The sequence below is a fragment of the Balaenoptera physalus genome (assembly GCF_965194825.1).
Source record: "Balaenoptera physalus genome assembly, chromosome: 15".
Lineage (NCBI taxonomy): Eukaryota > Metazoa > Chordata > Mammalia > Artiodactyla > Balaenopteridae > Balaenoptera > Balaenoptera physalus.
The window spans coordinates 15,688,353-15,712,013 of NC_138894.1; the positions used below are offsets into that span (position 1 = coordinate 15,688,353).

The following is a 23,661-nucleotide window of genomic DNA, read 5'->3' on the forward strand; positions in this document are numbered from 1 at the left end:
GAAATGGGCTGTTCCACTTGGCTCCCTTTTCGGAGTAAAGGCAGGAAAACCTGATCTGCAGATAGGATTTAAGGAACCCCACAGAAAGAGGGTCCCCTCTCCAGGAGCACCGCAATTAACAGAAAACAGGGAGGAAGAGAAAGGAGCCAGAGGAGAAGGGGTAGAAGCCAGAGGAGGGGAGGGAAAGAGGGACATTAGCTCCCCAACCTTGAAAAACTGGAACATTCCTATTGTGAAAACCATAGCTGAAGGCTGGAGAGAGAGAGAGAGAGAACCAAACGGCCTAAACAAGGAGGGTCCAAAGCTACAATCGGGGGAAATTGGTGTTATTTTCTCATTTTTAAAATATTTGGTTTTTATTTTTATCCAGGTCTATATGTGTATGTTTTTATTATATTTATTTAGTTATTTATAATATATACATAGGAGTCAGAAACAATTTTGATGCCAATTTAAGGTTTGAAGATGAGTCACAAAGGCTGGTGTATAGAAAGGAGCTTATCAGGCTGGGATAAAGCATTATTTAAATAAAGAAAGAAAAGCAACTGTGATGACATCATAGATAGAAAAGCTTGAAGGAACTGTTAATAAGTTAGTCCAATGCTCCACTTTACAGATGAGGAAACTGAGACCCACAAGGAAGAGACTTGCCCAAGCTCAGACGTTCAGGGTCACAGCCAGAACTAGAACACAGGCCTCCTAACTCTCCAGTATTCTTTCCACTACAATACAGTGGCTTTTTATTATGCCTTCAGATGCACTTGCTTTTAAAAAGTTATACTCAATTTTTTTTTCTGCTTACTTGTTTTGGTTGAGTCATTTTTTTTTTGAGTTATTTCTTCATTTTAACAGAGAAACCCAATGTGATATAAAAATAATAGACAGCTTTTGCTTTGAATCCAGGTCGGTTCAAGCAGAAATCATCGATGTTTTATATCAAGAGAGATGTCAGCTCTGCTACTTCAGACTGAAAGACGTGGGCATACAGTCACCAGCTGGTAAGTGTATCTAAAGTGAAGGGACAGAACTAACAGCCACACATCACCTATTTATTGGAATTGCCAGGTAAATATTGAAAAATTTAGAGAAATGACTACACAGTTGTTTCACTTAATTTCTGAAGGGAGAAGAGAGGGTCTGGCCTCTTTAAAAAATTAGGTAGTGGTGGAAGCAAGTTAGGAAAAAAATACTCAGGGCCAGGCACCAGGAGGGAAGGCTGGCTGGCTTGCTGATAAGACACATGTTATCCTGCAGGTTCTGGAAGGTCAGGGTGAGGGTGGACACAGTAGCTTATTCTTTTCTGTAGCTCCTGTGGTACTGTGTTCAGTGACCCACACACGTGTCAATACACATTTCCTGGAAAACAGAACCTTTGATTCTGTGAAAATGGGGTTGTTCCTATAAGGAACACATTCCTGACTGTTTTGTATCCTGCCTGGGAGGGATGACTCTCAACTTCTCCACACTAGGCATTGTTGATCCATTGGTTACAGATTCCTCCTCCTACTTCTGTCTGTTTAGAGACTGACTCTGCTTGCACACCCATGTGGGGTGAGTGAATCTGTGTGAGGGCATGTGTCCCTTTTAATTTAAATAATTTAATAAATTTAATTTTAATTTTCATAAACGGTAGCATACACAGCGTTATGGGTTGAATTTCATCCCCCCAAAATTAAATTCCTGTGTTGCAGTCTTAACCCCCAGTACCTCAGAATCTGACCTTATTTAGAAATAGGGTCATTGCAGATGTAATTTGTTAAGATGAGGTCATACTCAAGTAGGGTGGGCCCTTAATCCAACAGCACTGGTGTTCTTAAAAAACAGTGCCAGGTGAAGAGAAAGAGACACATGAGGAGAAGACCATGTGAAAAGGCCCAGGGCCAGCTACAAGCCAAAAAAAGAGGCCTAGAACAGATCCTTCTTTCACAGCCCTCAAAAGGAACCAGCCCTGCCAAGACCTTGATTTCAGATTTTAGCCTCCAGAACTGAGAAACAATACAGTTCTATTGTAAGCCACCCAGTTTGGGGTACTGTGTTATGGCAGCCCTAGGAAACAAATTCATATGTCAATGTTCAGCCCCTTAACTCTTTTCCCTTAAGAAACAGAGCTCAACTTTTACAATTACCAAGACATGGAAGCAACCTAAATGTCCATCGACAGATGAATGGATAAAGAAGATGTGGTACATATATACAATGGAATATTACTCGGCCATAAAAAAGAATGAAATAATGTGATTTGCAGCTACATGGATCGACCTAGAGATTATCACACTAAGCAAAGTAAGTCAGAAAGAGAAAGACAAATACCATATGATACCACTTACATGTGGAATCTAAAATGTGACACAAATGAACTTATCTATGAAACAGAAACAGACTCACAGACATGGAGTAGAGACTTGTGGTTGCCAAGGGGGAGGGGGATGGGGGAGGGAAGTATTGGGAGTTTGAGACTAGCAGATGCAAATTATTACATGTAGAATGATAAACAACAAGGTCCTACTGTATAGCACAGGGAACTATATTCAATATCCTGTAATAAATCATCATGGAAAAGAATATGAAGAAGAATATATATATGTATGTATAACTGAGTCACTTTGCTGTACACCAGAAACTAACACAACACGGTAAATCAACTATACTTCAATTTTAAAAAATAATAAATGAGAAAAAAAAGAAATAGAGCTCATTCCATGTCTGTACACAAAGGTCTACCTCATTAGTTTATTTTCTTAACTTAAATATTTCCCTATTGGTGGTTATTTAGCTTTTTTCCAATATTTTGTTGTTCCCAACAATGCCATAATGTACTATCTCTTTACACATATATTTCTGTGCACATATGCAAGTATATCTGCAGGGTAAATTCTTAGAACTGCTTGGCCAAAGGGTAAAAAATATTATATATTAAGAATAAAAATAAGTTAGTGGCAAAAGAAGCCTCGAATAGCCAGAAAATGAAAGAGAGGTGAATCAAGTGGGGGAACAGAGTTATCTGGACAGTAGCACTGACACTACTGGGTAATGAAGTCATTGAGAGGGGTCCCACCATCTGAACCTAGAAGTCAGTTTTGCTTGTAGCCTTTGCTCTAATCAGAGACAAGTTTCTGCCCACACTTAGGATGCAGAAGTTAAGTTGATTCAGAAGTATATTTGTATCTTAAATGCTCTGGTGAACTGTGAATTATATAGAAGTGCTGGGTTAGGTTCCCCAAGAATAGCTCCCGGTTAAAAACCTATGTGTGATTTTTCAGACCTGACCATAGGCAATTCCAAAGGCTCTACCTGGCAGGCCTCACAGGTAGGGGGAAAGCTGCCCTCCCCACAAGGGATTTGGTGCAGGGCCAGTGCCCCGCAGTCTGTGAAGGGAGATGCAGTCAAGGACTCAGGTCCCCCTAGCAGGTCACGCTCTTCGCATATTTGCATTCCTGGCCCAGGTGCCTTCATTCCTAAGTCTCTCTCTCTCTTTTTATTTTTAATTGAAGTATAGTTGATGATCTGAGGTCTTGAGGTCTTCTTCAGGAGCCTCTACGAAGGCCTGCTTATTGTGAAGGGGGCGCTGGGGGAGATTTGAGGACACTTTTCCCCACTCTGACTCTGTACCCAGTACTTTTCCACTCCTCACCCTTCCCCCACCTTCCTCCCCAACACCCACCCCTCAGGGTCCCTAAAACTGCTGGAGCCTTTTGTTCTGGGTGCCTCAGCAGGGAGCCGACCCTCACATCTATGCTGACCCATCTGACCCTCTACCTGTGTGCCTTCCCATGGGGGGAAAATGGACCAGGGGGAGTCAGCGCCCGCTCCAGTCTCAGCCTCCTGCTTTACCATCATCGGAAGTGATTAAAGGCTTGCTGCTTTAATCGGCTACTTTGACACCTGGCAGCCTAGCTCTCTCCCAACTCAGCAGAGCCCCTGACACCCCCCTTGGTAAGACTTCCAATGCTCAGTGGTCTCACCATCAATTAGGCAACAGTTACTCAGGAATTAAGCATATTAAGCAATCTAAACATTGCCCAATCTCCCCATTACCCATTTCCATGGGACTAGGAATATCTTTGTGATAACCCGACAACAAATCTCTTTGCCCATCTGGTCTCTCTATATGGAATTCGCAGCATCACTTAACCTGCAAAGGGGCAAGAAGGAGGAACTTAAATTTACTGAGTGTCTACTCTCTATGCCACTCCTTTTACATATATCATCTTGTTTAATCCTCATAACAGCCCCTTGTAGTGGGTGCCATCATTCCTATTTTACAAATGAGAAAACAGAGTGACTTCCCCAAACTCAAACACCTGGCAAGCAGTGGTACCAGGACGCTAGCTGGGCCCCACCTGCGTGCTCTGTCCACCACCCACTCTGTCCACCAGGGCAGTGGTGCCTTGGTTAGCTGTGGAATCTGCCCTTGCCCAGCTCTTGGGGAAGATACCCAGAAGCACCCCAGTAGTGGGGCTGCCTGTACCTTCGGGTCGTCTTTCACACCCAGGAAGAGGTCGTCCTTCAGCCCTTTCTGGCAGTGCTCACACGTGCAGTCAAAGTAGTACTGCTTCTTCAGCTGCCTCTTGCGTTCTTCGCTGACGTTAAGGAAGTCGATATAGGACACGGTCAACTCCTCTCCTTCTGAGATCTTGCCCAGGGCCCGGAGTTCAATTCTGGAGCAGGGTAAAGCAGAAGAGTCCATCAAATCCGGGGTGGGATGTATGCTCTTCAAGGTTTCAAGAAGTTGAGTCTCAAAGATAACGACCTCCACTAACACTGAGAAAACTCCATTTCCCCCACCAAAGGGGGAGATGTGATGTAAAGGACAGTTTTCTGGATAGTTCTGCTCTACTCATTATAACCATCAAATCTGCTCCAATCAGCTAATTGCTCTGGAATCAGCTCAAATAGACTCCCAGTAGAGGTCTGGGCTCCATCATAAAAGCATACAAAGCTTCCACGCCTGCAATTCTCCCAGTGCATTTAGCTACTGATTGTCCGTAACAAAGGAATGGAGAAATAATAAGGCAAAAACTCCAAACAAGAGAAGACTTGATAGTCATTTCTGGTTACTTTGGAGACTGCTTCTCTCAGAAACACGCACATTCAGTTACCCAGAAGCTTGGCCTGTTTGGTGTCTAATTATAAGCCCCCTCTTACCTTAACCTTTGGTCCAATGGTTCAGACCTAATTTATGTGAGGAGACTTATGCCTGGAGATCTCTGAGGCAAATAAAGGCTAGCTCTTTATTAGCCCATTGCATTGTTCACTTTTGTGTTTATTGGGGGACATGGATTTGGGGTTGAAGATGGTTAGCGAGAGCAGATGACATTGCAACCCCCTTCCAGCCTAGACCTGACCCTCCAATTACCTACAGCACTACACACCTCATCATGTAATAGATACAGAATGTACTGAAGACAAAATCCCACTGCACAACTGACACCCAGCTAAGCCAAGCTAGCTGAGACCAGCCTGTGGGCCTCTCAGCCATGCATCTTCCACTCAGGAGGCCAGAAACTACAGAAAGTGTGGTGAGCCCGGCAAGCTGGATCCTAAGCTATGCTCCTGTATCCCCCCAACATCAGGGGGCCTCCCTGCCCAGAGGGAACCCATCACCCAGAGAGCGAGGGGCAGGATGCAGAGGGCTGGGAAAGCATCTACAGAGAAGTCCATGGTCATTTCCTTTACCTCCCAGAGAGGCTGATTCAGATGCCACGTGAAAGGCAGGAGAAGATTCCAGCACCAGAGAAAGGTCCCAGTCAGAGGGAGCCCCTTCCACATGCTCAGAGGTGACAGCCAAGCGAGGAACAGCAGTAACTTGCAGGTCCAGGCCCCTGAGGTGACCACTTAAGGTTATAGAACCTCCTCTCAAAGTGGGGTACACTGCCATGCCCCATATATGTGATAATATATATAAAAACAACTGTACAGAGCCTGGCAAAATCTGAGTGCCTGTTCATCTTTTGTTCCTCCTTTCCTTTCTTCTCCACCCCAATTTTTGGCTGTTACTGCAGGGATAAAAGGCAAGAAGGAGAGGAGGGCAAGATGATCCCGCTTACAGCTCTGCTTAGAATCCTAATATGTCCCAGCTACAGGGGACCGACCTTCTCATTTCGCAAATGAGGATGCTGACACCAGAGAGGTGAACTGTCCCCAAGGTCCCACAGCACTTCGGCGCCAGGGTCAAGATTAGAACTCAAGAGCTTAACCACATCATACTGGCCTTGCCTGATTGTCTTCAGTCTGCCTTCCGGGTCTTCAATGCACAGGAAATGGGATGCACCAATACCCTTGAGATTAGGACTCTACTGATGTCCTAGATAGTTGCATGGGAGCAACTCCTGGGCCACTGTTGAATGTGGTCTCTGGTATTGGTCCTGGTGGGATAAGTAAGCAATTCTGCCCCCACTAGCCCTTTCACAGAGGCAGCTCACTATACTGACATGTCCTCATTCAACAGTGAATCAGTGGCCAGTTGAGTTGGCCAGTCGCCTTGCTTTGCACCAAGGTTAATCCAATTCTTACAGGGTCTCAGAGTATCTCAAATTATTTCAATGATATTAGAGAGTTTTCAAAACCAAATTAATGTAAAGTCACTTAGGTATAAGAAATGCACATTTATATGCCCCATTCTACCTAACTTGGAACTGGGAATCAGGAGAGGAATAGTGACCACCATTCTGTTTCGGATCCCAGACCTCTTCCATCTCTAATGCTCTGCAGTTCTACAGTTCAGCCAATTGAGCCACAAGTAGGCAACTTAAGTATTTCTTGTAGAGGTCAGGAGCAGAGTCCAGGGCCACAGAGACTTAGAATTAGGAAGGTCCCTAGAGACGCTCTCATCTTGACCTTTGCTCTACAAATGTAGAACCAAACACCCAGGAGATGATGTGAATTATCCAAAGTCCCTTGCAATGCACATCCACACAGACTCAGATGCACCGACCACTCCTACCCCTGCCCTCCCAAAGCCCAAACTCCCACACAGCATTTTGTTGTTAATCCAAAGATCATTTCAAGTACTTTCAAGCCCACCTTGAGAAAAAGGTCCATTGGGGCTGTGGAGTTGTCATTAAGAAAAGTCCAAAGTAAAATCTAACCTAAACCACTAATTCATAGTTGGCCAGAAGCAATAAAGAGAATACTATGAAAAAATATTTATCAAAAACATCGCAGTTATGGGTACCATTTTCAGAACCAGTCTGAGTGAGAAGTTGGAGGTTATAAACAAACCTTTAGTCCTTTAGTAGGTCAGTAATGACAACAGTCCTCATTTCATGATAAGCAGGGTTTAAAGGGACAGTGTGGGTTTTTGCTAAGATGATGTGGACTGGAAAGGACCTTCATGCTTTGAGGTTGGAGGAGAGAGAGAAATGAGGCGTAAAAGAGAGGGAAGCGTAGGCACAGCAGGTAGTGGGTGGGTGAGGAACAAAATGATAAATATAAACGCATTAAACACGCAGCATTCAGCAAAGACAAGATTCTGGGGAGCAGAAAGACATTACGGACAGACAGCAGCCAAGGAGTCTCGTGAAGGGGCAGCCCCAGCGAATCAGGCAAGTGAGGGAGATGGGTCAGAGCAGCAGGGATGTTTCCAAAGACTGACCCACCTCATCTGGGTGTGAAACATGGATTTCACTGCCTCATGACTGAAAAACAAAACAGACACCCAAATGGAAATCATTACCATTGGCTTATCCCGTATGGCTAGCAAGGGTGCACAGCACTCCAGGTTATGCCATCAAAGCTTTGGCCATCACAACCACCGCTATCCCAGCCCCTCCTAGCTGGGCTCCCTTGACAAGACGCAGCCTGGTATAGTGGAAAGTGCACTGGATTTGGAATGAGAAGTTCTGGGTTCAAAGGGACTCAGCCCTGGACAAGTTACTTCACTTCCCTGGGCCTCAGTATTCTCATCTGTAACCTGGTAATGAGACCGTCATGAGACAATGCATTTAAAAGTAGAGTGCTACAGTATTTTTCAATGGCAGGGCAAAAAATGAATGTGAACCATTCATGAAAGATGCTCCAGGTTGCCCAGTCCTGTTTGAGCGCCAAATCATGGGCAAATCGGGCTTGGAGTACCCCTTCAGAGCCTTGGGGTTTTCTGAGTGGTACACCAATAAGGGCTTCAACTTAAAGTCCCCAGCTGCGTTGCCACCAAGAAGCAGCATCAAGCGATCTTTGGATGATTCAAACCCTGGCTCAGCTTTCTCTTCTACTGAAATAAACCTTCCTTCAGGCATTCTCTTCCAAAAAAATAAAATAAAAGTAGAGTGCTAAGAAAACACATGGGAGGCTATTATTATCCCACTAACAAGCATCTTGGACAAATAAGGGTGGCCTCTTTGAATGTCTATTTTGGGAACAGTTTGAACTGTGTCTGGAGACCCATCACCCAGGTAGTATGCAGAAATTACTGGGGTTAGAGTTGGGCTCCTAACACCACGTCCAGTGTTCTTTCCGCTATGGCAGGCAGCTAGACAGTGACTGCAGTCACCCCTTGCGCAACATCCAAGAAGCTCGGGTACAATGTGGCTGCTCGAAATTAGTGGATGCGTGGAAGCCAGAGCGGGCACTGGTGATGATCTGAAGAAAGGGCTCCCAGGTTCCTGCGGCTGCTACATGTGGTGACAAGAAGAGCTCTGGGTCACCACCACTTCGGGGAGTGGTGTCCAGAAAGACCAGCCCCACATGTGCATTTGATCTTCTCTGCCAACCAGGGTAACTCCAGACACCAGCTCCTCTGGGGAGGATTCCATGAGGTCCAGGCCAGTGACCCCAAGAGGCTCACAAAGGGAAAAACAGATGCTGGGGGAAGATAATCATCTGGGTCCAAAATGAACTGTCCTGTCTTGAGTGACTTTCTCAAGTGCTTAAAAGCCTACTGTCATGCACGCCCTTGCTTCCAGAAATAGGAAGGAAAGGGGAAATCAGAGCCCTCGCTCAATTGGAGCTTAAGCTTGATTCTTGGCTGAGAACCAGAAACCATTATCTTTGGGGGGAAACCTGCTCATTGTTGATGGCTTAGAGTCAACTTGCACCTGTCATAAGAGCTCGTCTCTAAGAGCAAAAGAAATATTGTTTAGGCCTCATTCCCCCAAAGCCCCCCAGCCTGAGCCATGGAGAACGCGGGGCACATCCTGTTTGCTGACTCTTCTCCATTTGCACCCCACCCCAAATTCCATTCTCTGCCCTTCTGTCCCCTGATCTGTGCCTTCCAGGGGGGGCAGGGCTGACCTCTGAGGGCTTCATCACCCAGGTTCCTTGGCCCTCTGGCTTCTGGTTGGGGTTTGGCCAATGGGAGGAGATCAGAAGATGGGAGGAGAGAGAGGCTGGGGTATTTAGTCTCTTGGCTCGCCCTCTGCCTCGCCACGGTTCTAGCAGTGGCTGGTTTCTCTACAGGTACAGCCAAGCTGTTGGAGCGGTGGGGGGTGGAGAAAGGGCCCCCTCCCATGGCTACAGCTCTCACCAGCTGCAAGAACAATACTCCTTCCATTGCCCCTCCAGGTCAAAAGGTGGTAATGGTTTCATTCTGTCGCTAGACCCTGGGCATTTCACCATTCTTTGTCAATTTCTTCGACTCCACCCACACTTCTGTCAATTGTCCTTTTACTAAATTCTCTTAGGGTAACCCCTGAGTGTGCCTTCTGATTTCTGCTGGGAACTTGACTGCTTCTGCCAAGCGCCTTCTCAGTTGATGATGTTCTGCAATGACCTATAGATAGAAAATCCCAGAAAATCCCCCATAATCTAAATTATGTAGTAGTTAGAGGTTTATCTAACATACCTAGGCAACCTCAAGAAATATACAGAGACTCCAAAATTACTTATGTGGAATTCTTTGCCATCTTCCTCATTATGTTTCTCCTATTCACAATTATTCTAGAATAAAATTTCCATTTTCTGTCCATTTGAAATCCATGCTAGCTCAGGTTCAACAGGTTACTTTTGGTTTAAATCAAGTGTAGAGACAATACCATAAGGTCTCCCCATCCCCATCATACCAACCCAAGTTGAAGACATACTCACTTGCCGTTGTTAAATATGACCGTGCAGTTGGGCCAGCAGTCATGGTTCACCAGGCCCAGGTTGGGGAAGATGCCCACGCCCACTGCCTGCAGGCCTCTCTGGTCACTGAGCGTGAAACCATTGCAGTTAATCTACCCAGGGGAAAAGATGAGAGTCAGCTAACATAGACTTGGGGCAGAACACCCTCCAGCTTTTGAAAGTTTTTTAAAAAATAGAAAACCTGGTCTCATCCTGGAAATGCTTAGAGAATCTGGAAACAAAACAGTCAGTCTCCTATTCTCTGTGTGACTCCAAATGACCCTCAAGATCAGTACCGTGGGAGAGTCTCATATTTGCTAAAATGCACCACCATCTTGAAAATTTTGGGTAGCTGTATTCCAAAAAGGCCCAAAATGGGAATTCCCTGGTGGTCCAGTGGTTAGGACTCGGTGCTCTCACTGCCGGGGCCCCAGGTTCAATCCCTGGTCGGGGAATTAAGGTCCCACAAGCTGCGTGGCACAGCCAAAAAATAAAAATCAAAAGGCCCAAGATGGAAATGTTGGTTCTGAGAAGTTTCTCCTTTTTCCTGTATCTGGGTCTCACGAGTCTTCCCCAGTGTCTATCTTGGTTTCTCTCTCTGTGCCCTTCTCTGCTTTGTGTGTGTGTGTCTCCCCTGCTACCTTTGACTACTCTCAACTCCTGTAACTATTCATAAAATAAAATTAACATCTGTTTTTGATTATTTTGTGTCTGGTGGATACCTTGTACTCCCTGTCCACAATTTTAAAATCTGATGAGTGCAACATTTATCTCTGAATGCCAGGCAAATCAAATTGGTTACTGCTTATACGGCACCTGATTTCTTTCCTTTTCCTTAAAAAAAGTTATTTTTTATAGAAATGGATTCCAAATATCTGCTCTCAGGGTATAAAAAAATGTATAAGAATAAATATTACCTAGGATACATTAATATCTGCACACAAATTTCTGCCAAATGTAAAAATCATATATATAAATACATGCTATCCATAATATTTATAACACAATATACATTTATAGATATATACTGATCTGTATAGCACACAGCTATTTGTTATTGATACTGGAGGATAGTCACTTTCTCCATCAATCTCATTGGTCATTCAGCAAGTACATGAAGTTAAGCCCGTCACTACCACTAATAAGCTGTGTTACCTTGGGCAAATTTCTTTCTTCTCTGAGTTATTATTTTCCCATCTGTAGGTTGAATAAGTTAGACTAGATGATCTCTATGGGTCCTTTCAGCTCTACACCTTGGTGATTACACCATCCTTGGCTGTAGTCCCCAGACCACCTTAGAGATACTCAAGATAGTCTATGACACCCATTCACACCAAGGCTGTGGAGCATAGAAACTCCACATGTGAGAGTAGAAACTCTGGCATCAGACAGACTGCTTCTAGACCTTCCTTGGACACCAGCTCACTGTGTGACCTTTGGCAGTCCTATAACCTCTCTGGCCCTAGGCTTTCTGTTCTATAAAATAGGAACGTTAAAACCACGGACTTCATCTTGTTTTGTAAAGACTGCATAAAATAATATCTGGAAGGCTATGATGGTTAATTTTCTGTCAACTTGGCTGGGCTGTGGTGACCAGATATTTGGTTAAACATTATTCTGCATGTTTCTGTGAAGGTGTTTTTTGGATGAGATAAACATTTGAATTGGTAGACTTTGAATAAAGCAGATTACCCTGCACAATGGAGGTGGGCCTCATACAATCAGTTGAAGGCCTTCATAGAACAGAGACTGACTGCCCCTGAGCAAGAAGGAATTCTGTCAGTGGACTGCCTTTGAACTTGAACCACAGTTCTTCTTTGGGTCTTCAGCCTGATGGCCTACCAGCAGTTCCCACAATCACAAGAGCCAGTTCATTAAAATAAATCTCCTTCCCTCTCTCTCTCTCTCTCTCCATATATATATATGCTATCCATAAGATAATGCATAGAGTATAATATACTATGTATATATACGCACATACATACACACACACAAAATACATCCTTGTGGTTCTATTTCTCTGGAGAACTCTTACTATTACAGAAGCACTGGCACATGGTGAGCGGTGCTGAGTGTGACCATGCTACTGTCATCACAATAACCCCTTCCTCAGCCCACTCACCAGCCCCCCAGAAGGGGCCGGGCCTGCCAAATGGGAGACATGCCCCCATAGCCCGCGGCCTGAGCCTGCCGGTCCCCTGGGCTCCCACCCCCTCCTCCCGGACCCTCATGGCTTCAAGAGGCCTGGAGAGGTTGCTCAAGGCAGTGCCCTCCAGAAAGCCCCTACTCTCCTCTCCCTGGTTCCCCATGATCAGCACATCAGATGCGGGAAAAGGAAGAGTCTTACTTCCAAAGTGACTGGTGGGCAAGAAGGAATAGTGACTGGGTCTTCATTTTCAACGTGGAGAAAAGAAAATATAGGAAGTGCAGATGAACGAGAAGGTAAATCAGCATCAAAATCTACCGCTCAGAGCTAACGAGTAGTTTACGCGTGGGGTGCTGACTTCAGCCACGGCAGGAATGACCTCAGAGTAAAGGCAGACCAGCAAGAGAACTGGGTGAAAGTTCGTCACGTGAGGTCTCTGTGCCCCTCCAGCGCTTCTCTTGGCCTCCGCTTCCACTCTGACCTGGCAGCATCTGGAAGGTCCTTCGTCGGACAATCCCAGGCGCCACCCCAGCCCCAAGGCCGCTTTGGGAGAAACCTTACCACGCCGAAGATCCGCGAGATGTACTGCATGCTGAACTGCTGGCTCTGGGGCGGCCAGTACTGCAGGAAAGCGTCCACGTCCCCCCGCAGCTCCTTCTTCTCCTCCTCCCCGAAGTGCTCCACGTGGCTCTGCAGGTCGTCCACGGAGACCAGGCAGCCCTCCGTGAGCCCGCCGCCCTCTCTCTCCACCCGCCACATGACGCGCGCCGCCAGCCTGCGCGGAGGGGCGGGGTTAGAGAGGCCTCGCTGCAGTCATTCGTTCAGCAAACGCTTGCTGAGTGTCTAGTGCACGCCCTGAACAGTGTCGGGCCCAAGACACCGTTTTGAACTACACGGATGGAATTTCTTGTAGCATGAAGCTTCTTAGAGTGGGGGAGACCTAAGTCGAAAAGATAATCTAAACTACTGTTAAGTGCTATGCCCAAAATCAAACAGGGTGACCTGATAGGGAGCGGCTGGGGAAGGGGAAACCAAGGTGATCGGGGGAGGCTTGACAAGGCACCCCCTGGCTGCCAGCGGAGCGAACAAGCGTCCGCCCTGTGCAGATGGGGAAAGAGCAGCGAGTACAAAGGCCCTGAACAGGGAAAGAGCTTGGCATGATTAGAAATAGCAAGGTTGGGCTTCCCTGGTGGCGCAGTGGTTGAGAATCTGCCTGCTAATGCAGGGGACACGGGTTCGAGCCCTGGTCTGGGAGGATCCCACATGCCGCGGAGCAACTAGGCCCGTGAGCCACAATTACTGAGCCTGCGCGTCTGGAGTCTGTGCTCTGCAACAAGAGAGGCCGCGATAATGAGAGGCCTGCGCACCGCGAAGAAGAGTGGCCCCCACTTGCCGCAACTAGAGAAAGCCCTCGCACAGAAACGAAGACTCAACACAGCCATAAATAAATAAATAAATAACAAAGTGATTGTTTAAAAAAAAAAAAAAAGAAACAGCAAGATGCTGGAGCGCGGGAGCAAGGAGAGGAAAGCACATAAAGGTGGAGAGGTGGGCAGAAGCCGGGTCACGTGGGTCTGGGTAATCATGGAAGGGGTCTGGGGACCCAGTGAGGTGCGGCAGCCTGGGTCTCTCTTGACTGTGTGGCTAAGATGAGCACTGGAGAAGCAGTCTGACGACTCACTCCACTTCTTACTGTGTGACCCTGGGCAAGTCACTTGACCTCCCTGAACCTCTCCAGTGGCAAGTAAAGTGAGGATAATATGTATCCCCTGCCATGCTAACCTGCAGAGTGTTGGTTCACAAACTGGCCCCCATCCACAGAGGGCAGGAAGAGAGGCAGACCACTCCAGATTGGTGGGTGGCAGTTTGAATCAGCAGGGGATTTACTTAGGAGGCTTGTCTTGGGCGGCCACAGATAAAAAGATCTTGGCCCCTGCCAGCCAAATCTTAGAGTTTATAAAGAGGCCTTCACTGGGTTCAGTCATACCTTCCAGATGATTTCAACACCACATTAGTATCTCAATGCCACGTTCTTGGGCAGCTTCTGGGTGGCGGGGAAGGCAAGCGAGCACATTCCAAGGACAGGGGAGGGGATGAAGAGCCTCTGATTACCTGGGTGCAGCTTGCAGGTCAACCGGAAGTCATGTCCTCTCAATGACCTCCTCCAACACAGAGGTGTTTAGGAGACAAAGTGAGGTAGTGGATGTCCACATCATGTGTGAACTTATTCACATTCTTTATTTTTTTTTTTTAAACAAATTAGATTTTTTTTTTAAAGATCAAATTTATAGAGAGAATGTTTTGCTTATCTCTTTTAAATTTTATTTATTATTTTTTATTTATGGCTGTGTTGGGTCTTCGTTTCTGTGCGAGGGCTTTCTCTAGTTGTGGCAAGCGGGGGCCACTCTTCATCGCGGTGCGCGGGCCTCTCACTACCGCGGCCTCTCTTGTTGCGGAGCACAGGCTCCAGACGCGCAGGCTCAGTAGTTGTGGCTCACGGGCCCAGCTGCTCCGCGGCATGTGGGATCTTCCGGGACCAGGGCTCGAACCCGTGTCCCCTGCATTGGCAGGCGGATACTTAACCACTGCGCCACCAGGGAAGCCCCTATTCACATTCTTAATGATTAGATAGAGAGAAGGCAGAGAAGACAATCTAGGAGGGGAAACAGTATAAGCAAAGGCCCTGAGGCAGCCCCAAATGTGCATATGCAGGGAGTAGGGGCAAGGAAGGCCTGGTCTGGAAGGAGCAGATGGCTCTGGAGGAGAAGAGGGGCTTAACGTGGGACAAGAGGAGGGCCCTAGAAAGCACAGAAATTTGTTTTTTGTTTTTTTGGGGGGGGGTTATTGTTTTTTTTTACATCTTTGTTAGATTATAATTGCTTTACAATGTTGTGTTAGTTTCTGCTGTACAACAAAGTGAATCAGCTATATGTATACCTATATCCCCTCCCTCTTGGGCTGCCCTCCCACCCTCCCCATTCCACCCCTCTAGGTCGTCACAAAGCTGATCTCCCTGTGCTATACAGCATAGAAAGTACAGAACTTTGAGTATGAGACAGAGGGCCTTACTTCACTCTGAGGGCAGAGAAGGCCCACTTGTTAACTACTAGGCAGCCCATGCCCACAAGGTAAAGCCTGTGACCAAGGGACACTTTGGCGACTCTCTGCCACTCATTAATTTTTTGACACAGGCAGATCAGTTTTTAAAAATTAAACATTGGGGGGCTTCCCTGGTGGCGCAGTGGTTAAGAATCTGCCTGCCAATGCAGGGGACACGGGTTCGAGCCCTGGTACAGGAAGATCCCACATGCTGAGGAGCAACTAAGCCCGTGTGCCACAAGTACTGAGCCTGCACTCTAGAGCCCATGAGCCACAACTACTGAGCCTGCACGCCACAACTACTGAAGCCCACACGCCTAGAGCCTGTTCTCCGCAATGAGAGAAGCCACCACGATGAGAAGCCCGCGCACCGCAGCCAAGAGTAGCCCCCGCTCGCCGCAACTAGAGAAAGCCCGTGCACAGCAATGAAGACCCAACGCAGCCAAAAATAAATAAATTAAATAAATAAAATTTTAAAAAAAATTAAACACTGGGGAGCCACACGGAACAAGTCTGCAACCAGCTCCACCAGTGGAGATCCCCTCATAGATGGGCTTCCCAGACCAAGGGAGAGCACAGAAGAAGTGACCATATCCTGTCTCTTTGGGACTCTTTCCTGATTTGCACTCATCCCAGCTTGCTTGGACCTGGGCATGCTGTCCCTGCCGCCATCCCCCGCCTGACATTTGGGAATCCCAGTCCCCACCCCGGGGCCCAGCTCTGACCTGATGTTCTCATTGGGCACCTTCCCGTATCTCTTGATGGCCGAACACTCGTTCTTGTGGTTCAGCCAAGCATCCTTCTGGCAGGTGCGGTCACAGTAATGGGCAAACTTGCACTGCCCGCAGCGATGGAGCTTCTCCTGCCTCTTGAAACAGGTGTGGCACACAACATTCACAAGGCTGGAAATGGAGGGAGAAAACCTGTGATTGGGGGACACCACACTGGCTTTTGGGAGACTGGGGTTCGGGTACTGGCTGTCCTTGTCTTTCTAAGCTTCAGATTCTCACTTTTCAAAATGAGGAGCTTGGGTTTCCAAAGATCCCCTCTAGCTGTAACTATGCTTTTGGCAGATATTTTTCAGTGGAACCAATGTAGGGAATTTTATTGCGCTCTTCATATAAGCCCTTCAATTTAACTCAGCAAGAGGTCGTAGATTTACAACCTTTATGTGTTAGGCAACGGGAATACCACAAGTTGCTGGATGAACACTTGAACTTGGGATCTCCATGAAGCATGAGCACCACTACAATGGGGGGGGGGGCACAGGGTATTCCTGGATCACAACGGAGGAGATCCTGGAGGAACCAAGGAAGTCTTCTAAGCCAAAGCAGTGGGTGGAAATTCCTCACAGTCGTCTTGCCAAAAGTCACACGTCATTGGCACCGTGGCCCAGGAGAGGGCATACTGTGTGACATATTCTTCTCATTGTTGAAATGAAATGTCCCTTTCCCCAAAGAATAAAAATATCGTAACTACTTACAATATGATGGGACATGAAACATGACCTGTTTTACACAAAATGAAGTCTACACGTTATGATGTATGTCATAGCTCTGCGTGTTTTGCAGGAGTAAGATTAACAAGGTTACTGATGTCACAGATGTTATCTGATGTATTCTCCTGGCTCAGAGAGAGAGTGGAAGTGATGGGTGGCCAACTCCACAAACTGCTGTGTCCTCATCTGCTGTGAGGTGTGATGCTAGTAATTTGTTACTAGTCATAAACTACTCAAGGGCATGAAAGGTCAGTGCTTATTTATAAGTTAGGGTAGATTCAAGGTTATTCCCATAATAATGTCTTCCTCACTCCCTCGCATTCCCTTAAGTTTTCCCAACGAGAGAGGAAGAGAATTACGCTGGCATACTTACAGTTGCACAGAATCCGCAGCACATCATAACTATGCCACTACTGCTACTTTGACCAGGAGAAGGCTGGGGACAGAGCCCCAAGATGCTACAATATAGATTTCACCCCAGTCTGGGTGATGGAGAGACCTTTACAATCATGCATATAATCCCTTATCAGGCCTTGACTCAATGCAACTATCAGTTCAATAATATCTCACCTTCATATTGTCTCATGAGAGTCTTTACAATCACTTTGCTATAATAAACGTTTAATTACCTTTCATGAAAAGAAAACGTGATCAATCTGAAATGATTTTTCTCCTAGTGAACACATAGTGGGTTCCAAATGTTAACAACCAAATTATTTTCTACAGGCTCACACACCTGTTTAAATCTCATTCCACAATTTTTCTAGGACTTAGAGTCAATTTTTAGAAGCCGGTGAAATCCAGGAAGTATTGTGAGCTATTTCCTAATTTAGATCTCCTTGAGATGAGGCTGACCTTTCTCTCCATCACCCCACCTGCCATTAAGGCTTAGCCACGAGGCTGGAACTAGGAAGAAGGAAGAGGGTGGGTCTGATGCAGAGAAGGGCTCCTCAAATTTTAGTGCACGTGCACATCATCAGAGATCATGTGGTTCTAATTCAGCAGGTCTGGGGTGGGGCCTGAGATTCTGCATTTCTAACAAGCTCCCAGGTGATACTGATGTTGCAACTTTAAGTAGCACGAATGTAGATATGAGAGAAAACCTAAATTCTACCCTTTCTTGGGGGGCGGGAGGGGAGCGGTATGTATGGAAGTGTCAGGTAGGCTGGAAGGGGAAGTTTAAAAAAAAAAAAGCTTGTTTTTCTGGTCTCCACCTCTTTTTGTTGGTGGTGGGATGGGTATTACAGAAAGTCAGACCTGGAGTAGGTCAGAGTTGAGTTCATCACCTGATTCCAGTATCTACTGACTGTGTGACCTCAGGCAAGTACCCTAACCTCTCTGAGTCTTCATTTCCTTATGTGAAAATGAGAATAGCAACACTTAGATCTTGATACTTTTTAAAAAATATTTTTAAAAATTATTTATTTATTTTTGGCTGCGTTGGGTCTTCATTGCTGCACCCGGGCTTTCTCTCGTTGCGGCGAGCGGGGGCTACTCTTTGTTGCGGTGTGTGGGCTTCTCGCTGTGGTGGCTTCTCTTGTTGCAGAGCACGGGCTCTAAGCACGTGGGCTTCAGTAGTTGTGGCTCGCAGGCTCAGTAGTTGTGGCTCACGGGCTTAGTTGCTCTGCCGCATGTGGGATCTTCCCGGACCAGGGATCGAACCCGCGTCCCCTGCACTAGCCAGCGGACTCTTAACCACTGCACCACCAGGGAAGTCCCACTATTACTTTTTAATGAAACGTACTTGGTATCTTAAAAAACTTAAGCAAGAAGAAAAAATTACAAAGAAGTTCCAAAATTCTCCCACTCTCAGAGTGATTTGAGGATTAAATCAAACAACGTGTAAAGTAGCAGCTAAGAGCCTGGCACAGAACGAGTCCTCAGTAGGTGTCAGAGGTTGGGCCAGGTGATCTCTGAGCACCTGTTCTCCCCCAGCACCCACCAATTCCCAGGCAGCCGCCAAAGAAGAGGACCTCCCAACTGGAAGAGAACCTATAGGTAGGGGGCCAAGGGTACTTCCGTGATAGAAATACCACCCCTTCTTTACTTCCCCCCCATGAGAGCATCTAAAAGACGCGATGTCTTAGAGGGCAAATGATAAGTGAAATAAGACAGAGAAAGACAAATACTATATGATATCACTTATGTGTGGAATCTAAAAAAACACAACCAACTAGTGAATATAACAAAAAAGAAGCAGATTCACAGATATAGAGGACAAACTAGTGGTTACCAGTGTGGAGAGGGAAGGGGGCATGGGCAATATAAGGGTGGGAGAGTAAGAGATACAAATTATTAGGTATAAAATAAGCTACAAGGATATATTGTACAACCCAGGGAATATAGCCAATATTTTATCATAACTAAAAATGGAGTATAAACTTAAAAAATTGTGACTCATTATATTGTACACCTGTAACTTATATAGTATCATACATCAACTATACCTCAATTAAATAAAGTTCTAAGACCACTTTTTAATTTATTTATTTTATTGAAGTATAGTTGATTTACAACGTTTCAGGTATACAGCAAAGTGATTCAGTTATACATACATATATACAATATATATTCTTTTTCAGATTCCTTACCATTATAGGTTATTACAAGATATTGAATATAGTTCCCTGTGCTATATAGTAGGTCCTTGTTGTTCATCTGTTTTATATATAGTAGTGTGTGTCTGCTAATCCTAAATTCCCAATTTATCCCTCCCCCACTTAAAACCACTTTTTAGATTTCAGGAGAAAGAGTGCTTCTTCCAGCCAGCTTAGCTGGTGACCTTCACCAAGCCTCATTTCTCCTACTTAGTCTCATTTTTCCAGTCCCCATAAGAGTCTCATTCACACAATGCTTTGCAATTGAAAGAGATGTTTTTTGTAGCAATTCTCTTGTGTTAAACCTTCACAGCAACCCTTTAGAGTACAGGTCATCACTATCCTCACAGGGATATTATTCTCATAGGGGTCCCTGATGGCTGACACTGCTCCCAGCACAGAAGGCAGAGGAAGCCACCAAGCCTACCTGCTTTGCCTGCAGCCCTGAGTGTGCCCTGCCCCAGCCAGCGGGTCCCCGCTCACTTTTTGCTCTGCAGCCCTGGGCTATGTCATCTGTCAGAGTCAAGTGGGATGGAAAGGCAGCTGCTGCTCAGCTCCTTGTACGGAAATAACCAGTTACTGGACAGATAAATGCAAATAGAAGGTGCCTGCAAGGTGGATGAGTCCTCCAAGAACACAACCAGAGAGAACTGGACCAGCAGTGCTGGCTTCCTGGGCTGCTTAAAAACTCTCATCCTGCAAGGTGGTCTCCCCTCAAAAATCGAGGTGGAGGGCACATGTCTTAAAGAACATCATATCCCTCAAGTACCCAGAGAACTTTACAATATTTAAAATTCCGTGTTTCTTCCTTGTTCCTTCCCCTCTTTCTTCTTTCACAAGTATTTATTGGGCATCATTTGCGACAATGTGGATGGACCTAGAGGGTATTATGCTTAGTGAAGTAAGTCAGAGAGAGAAAGACAAATACTGTTTGTTATCACTTATATGTGGAATCTAAAAAATAAAATAGATGGATGAGTATAACAATACAGAAACAGATTCACAGATATAGAGAACAAGCTAGTGGTTACCAGTGGGGAGAGGGAAAGTAGGAGGGGCAGGATAGGGGTATGGGATTAAGAGGTACAAACTACTATGCATAAAATAAACAAGCTATAAAGAAATAAGCCATAAGGGTACAATACAGGGAAATATAAATTATTTTGTAATAACTTTAAATGGAGTATAATCTATAAAAATATTGAATCAATATGTTGTACACCTGAAACTAATATAATATAGTAAATCAACTATACTTCAATTTTTTTAATTTTTTGTTTTTATTTATATTCTTTTTTAACTATACTTCAACTTTAAAAAGTAAATTAAAAAATTTTAAGTTTATTAAAAAATATTTATTGAGCTTCTATTATGTGCTGTGCATTGAGCTAGGTGACAGAGGGCCTTAAAGATAAAGAAGATACAAACTTTGCCTTCAAGCAGTCCCAAGGCTGGGCTGGGGCATAAACACATATAAGCAAGGTGAGGCATGCCATCCAGGAGTGCTTGGAACCTGCTGCAGGGTTCAAGGTGAGGGAGGCAGGAATCTGCGAAGGTGATCACCGAGAAGGGGGGGAGGCACTGTTCTGACCCTCTAAAGATGAGTTGAGTTGTACTCAGAAGGTCAAGTTCTTCCACCATGGAGAGGCGCTGGCACGAATCAAAGGCTTCCATGGTGGGAGGAGTCGGGGCAGGCACATATAGGAGAGAGGAGGAGCTATTTGACCAGATCATATGATGCACCGTATGGGGAAAAGATGTTGGAAAAATGACCGGACTGTGGGGGACCTGGAATGCAACTCTCAGTAGCAAGTCCTTATTCTGCAGCAGAGGGGAGCCACTGGAGGCTTCTGCAGAGAGGAGAAACACGGCCAGAGTTGGTACACTCACTTTCTTTTCCCTATGGCATCTACCTAATGTCCTTTTTAAATGGCCAGCGTCAACACTTAAGGGGCATCACTGGATTCACATTTGCATGATTATTTACCTTAGCAGAAGAAGTTAGGTGGTACTGCATCCCTAGGTCAAACCTAGGGATTACCTATTTATTTTCAACATCTCTTTCATTAAAATAGCAATTCTCAAGGTTTTCTCTGCCCCGACTCCCAGGACAGGGCTCACACGCCCCACTCAGACCCGGATGCACCTCCCACACTCTACCTGAGACCAAACCCCTCTTCCCAGGCTCAGAACACATCTTTAGAGGCAAATGAGTGAAGGTGACATTGTTATGGGGACAACATGGCATTTGACCTAATCTATGTTTAAAAGGCTATTATCCCCAAACTTCTGCATTTAAGGATTAGTTAACAAAATTTAGCAACACGGCTCACAACGGGTCATATGACATTTCAACACGTCTGACCTCCACAGCTAAATTAAAGCACCAAATTAACAGCATATTTCTAAATCTACTGTGGTTATCCTTAAAATCAAGTGCCAGTGTTTAAGGCTGTAACCTGAATACTTTCACAGTTACTCATTTTCTGAACTATCTGTTCAGGAATTTCTCTAATCCCTTTACTAAATTATTTCCATTTATAGCATCATTTATCCCTCACCACCTACCCACCAGCTGTTACCAGATTAAAGGCTACACTTCTGTTTGTGCATATGCCATGGTTAATTCTGGTGTTCCCATGGGCCCACATAGAATTACATGGGCTGAAAGCCCAACTCTCTCCACGGGACCCGAAGAAGCTCATAGTTGGTTTGATTTTCAAAAAAGCCCAGCTGACAGTAATTTCTTTTAAAATACCTTTCTTTTTCTCATGTTCTCATCTTTATTTTTCCCTACTCGGATAGATAGATAGATAGATAGATATTCGCATGTTCTCTTGGGCACTTTCAACTCTTTAAACAGAATCATTTAGGAGCTGGTCAAGAACTTAAAAAAAGAAATCCACTATCCTTGCCACTTCTTAACATCTTTTGTGATAAATTGGATTAATAGGAAATTCATATTATTGGTTGTGGTAGGCTGAAAAATAGCCCCCCAAAAATGGCAATGTCCTAATCCTGGAAACTGCGAATTACCTTACATGGCAAAAGGGACTTTGCAGATATAATTAAGACTAAGGAACTTGAGATGGGGAGATAATCCTGAATCATCTGGGTGGCCTAACGTAATCACACGGGTCCTAATAAGAAGGAGGCAGGAGATCAGAGGAGGAGAAGATGCTACGTAGCTGCTTTGAAGATAAAACCCAGGGGTGCAGGCATTCTGTAGAAGCTAGAAAAGTCTAGGAAACGTAGTCCTGTGGACCCATTTCAGATCTCTGACCTCCAGAATTGTACAATAATAGGTTTGTGTTGTTTATGCCACTAAATCTGTAGTAATTTTTACACCAACAGTAGGAAACTAATACATTGGTTTGTTATTATAAGCACTTTTTTCCCTGTATAATCACATGTATATTTCTATTTCTTACCTATGAGTTTTTGGATCTAACCATTCTCAAGCCCCAGAACCAGATGTTTATTCTTCTGAAATTGATGGGTGTGTATTCTTTCTTTTATTAAGGCTAAATAATATTAATTGGACTGACAAGAACAAAAGAAAATTAATTAGGCAGTGCTGCGCCCAGTTGTGTGTCAGGGGATGGAGGGCAGTGAGAAATGATGATGGACAAGATCCTGGGAGATTCATACCTGCCCTATGACTCACTCCTGTGACCTGGGGAAAGCCTCACTAAGCCTCAGTTTCCTCATCTGTAAGATTGTATGAATTCAATGGGTCTCGACCTTCTTCTGGGTTGAGGATCATTTTGAAAGAGATAACTTTCTCCCCAGAAATAAAAAGCATGCATGCACATTCACATAAACTTTGATCCTCCAATTATAGGTGTTTCCTTAGCTAAGGATTCATGGACTCAGGTTAGGAACCAGTAGGCTAGATATACTCTAAATTCAAGACATCTGGGACTGTTAGAATAATCAAATAGTATTTTTGGCTTCTAGAGTTGCTCACAAGCACATTTCCTATGCCATATCTTGTATTTGATGCTAAAATAAAATAATAATCAGAACAAGCTTTATTCCTATATTAGCTTAGCACCCTTCTCTTCCTGCACTGGAGTCCTTTGCATGTACTGAAGAAATGGTGCAACCCAGAAATCTCAGGCTGGAAGAGATCCTCAGGGTCATATGACTCAATTCCCCTCTATGGCCCGACTCTTCGTGTACATCATCTCTGCCAGGTTGTCACCAGGAAATATACAACCTTGGAAATAGCCCTTTCCATCTCCAGACTGTGCCAACAGCCCTGTTCTACCTATCAGGCA

The 23,661-nt window shown here is 45.2% G+C and overlaps 1 protein-coding gene across 2 annotated transcripts in view; it reads right to left on the minus strand.

Annotated features, from left to right (window-relative positions):
- The window catches only part of SMYD1 (SET and MYND domain containing 1), a 42,246-nt gene that overhangs the window by 11,375 nt on the left and 7,210 nt on the right, over window positions 1-23,661 (minus strand). The window contains exons 2-6 of one of the 2 annotated variants that reach the window (XM_082426836.1): window positions 16,009-16,185; window positions 12,746-12,959; window positions 10,021-10,151; window positions 7,599-7,637; window positions 4,469-4,658 (exon numbers count right to left, since the gene is read on the minus strand). In XM_082426836.1, coding sequence (XP_082282962.1) covers window positions 4,469-4,658; window positions 7,599-7,637; window positions 10,021-10,151; window positions 12,746-12,959; window positions 16,009-16,185 — 751 coding nt within the window. The remainder of the gene's footprint in view (window positions 1-4,468; window positions 4,659-7,598; window positions 7,638-10,020; window positions 10,152-12,745; window positions 12,960-16,008; window positions 16,186-23,661) is intronic. The other variant, XM_082426837.1, reaches the window with a different exon arrangement.